The 1,320-nt window shown below is 54.0% G+C and overlaps 1 protein-coding gene across 1 annotated transcript in view; it reads left to right on the top strand.

The window, feature by feature from the left end:
• The window catches only part of TOM1L2 (target of myb1 like 2 membrane trafficking protein), a 90,270-nt gene extending 89,442 nt beyond the window's left edge, over positions 1–828 (top strand). The window contains exon 6 of the mRNA XM_014446214.2: positions 824–828. Within this exon, the coding sequence (XP_014301700.2) occupies positions 824–828 (5 nt within the window). The remainder of the gene's footprint in view (positions 1–823) is intronic.
• Positions 829–1,320: the final 492 nt, after the last annotated feature.

The raw sequence follows: 1,320 nt of genomic DNA, 5'->3' as shown, positions 1-1,320 counted from the left end.
GAATGGAATGTGGTCACCGTAAGTGAAAAGTGGTCTTCGGCAATGGGAATGTCCATAGTGAAATACTGAAAAGCCAGTTCCGGGGGATGGGTATCAACTCAATTGCTCCATCAAACCTAACCCTGATGAGAGCAAAGCTGCACTGTCTGTGGCCCCTGGCTCTCCCTGGGGACACCAGCCTGGCACCCCCACCCCTGCACCCCCACCCCTGCACTGCAAGACTTTCCTGTCAGACTCACCACCTCTCCCAGCACTGCTTTCCCACCGGCAAACCTCTACCTCCTTGTGTGTAAAATGGGAGCCTGCGTTCCTGCCTGTGTACTCCCAGCCCTGCTCTGTGAGACGGTCCGGAGCAGCCCTGTGACCCACACCCATGCTCCGAGGGCGCCCCCTGCTGGCCTGGGAGCAGGGCACGGGATGGGACCTTGAGGGTCCAGCTGAGAAAACGCAAGGGACTTTAGGTCAGGATACGTCCAAGTGGGCTTGGTAACCTGACGGGGCAGAGTTCTTCCTGCACAGGTTCTGAAGCTTCCTGAGGACTCTCATCTTCGCTCCTGCTGACTAACCGGAGAAGCGCAGGCAGCATTCAGAGTGGTGGATGCTTGGCTTCTGTCATGGGGTAGACAAAAGAATAAAAAGTTCAGCCTTTTCTTTTACTTTTTATTGATTTAAATATACAGGAAATCACATATTTAAAAAGCATGTAGAACTTGGTAAATTTTTACAAACTGAACATATCCATGTAACCAGCCGTGGGAAGTCAGGTGGGGGCCATCCCAGGGTGCGGGGGCTTTGTGGGTGTGCGGCATATTCCGCTTCACAGCATAGGGCATAGATGGGCTCTTCCATGGAACTTCACCCGCTGTGCCAGCGCTGTTGTGTCCGTGTGTCTGGCCGTGCTGCATTTGAGGGCCTCACCGCGTCACGGAGTGACCATGGCCTCCTCTCCCACTGCGCACCTCGCTGCGCTGGGCCTGCGGATGGGCCGGGGTTCATCATCCCTCCCGCTGTGATGGGCACTTGCTGTTCAGGGGCTGTTATAAAAGATGCTGCTGGGAGCATCTAGCACGTGTCCTTTGGTGATATACGTATCATTTTGTTGGGTATCTATTGGTTGAATAGGTGAAACTGCCATCTTTGTTGGTCCGAATGGTAGAATATTAGCAATTTCAGAGAGTTCAGCCTCACAGCTAGTCGTGCAGTTGCTGGTGGCAGGGAGTGCCCACGCACCGGGTCATGGTGCCATGACCTCTTCACGCCCTCACCAGTGGGCAACATCTCCTTCATCACAGCTCATCTGATGAATATTCAGAGGCTGCA

This window comes from Myotis lucifugus, unplaced genomic scaffold (genome assembly GCF_000147115.1).
Source record: "Myotis lucifugus unplaced genomic scaffold, Myoluc2.0 scaffold_513, whole genome shotgun sequence".
NCBI lineage: Eukaryota > Metazoa > Chordata > Mammalia > Chiroptera > Vespertilionidae > Myotis > Myotis lucifugus.
Note: the sequence above shows the minus strand (reverse complement) of the source record. Positions and strands in the feature narration are given on the sequence as shown.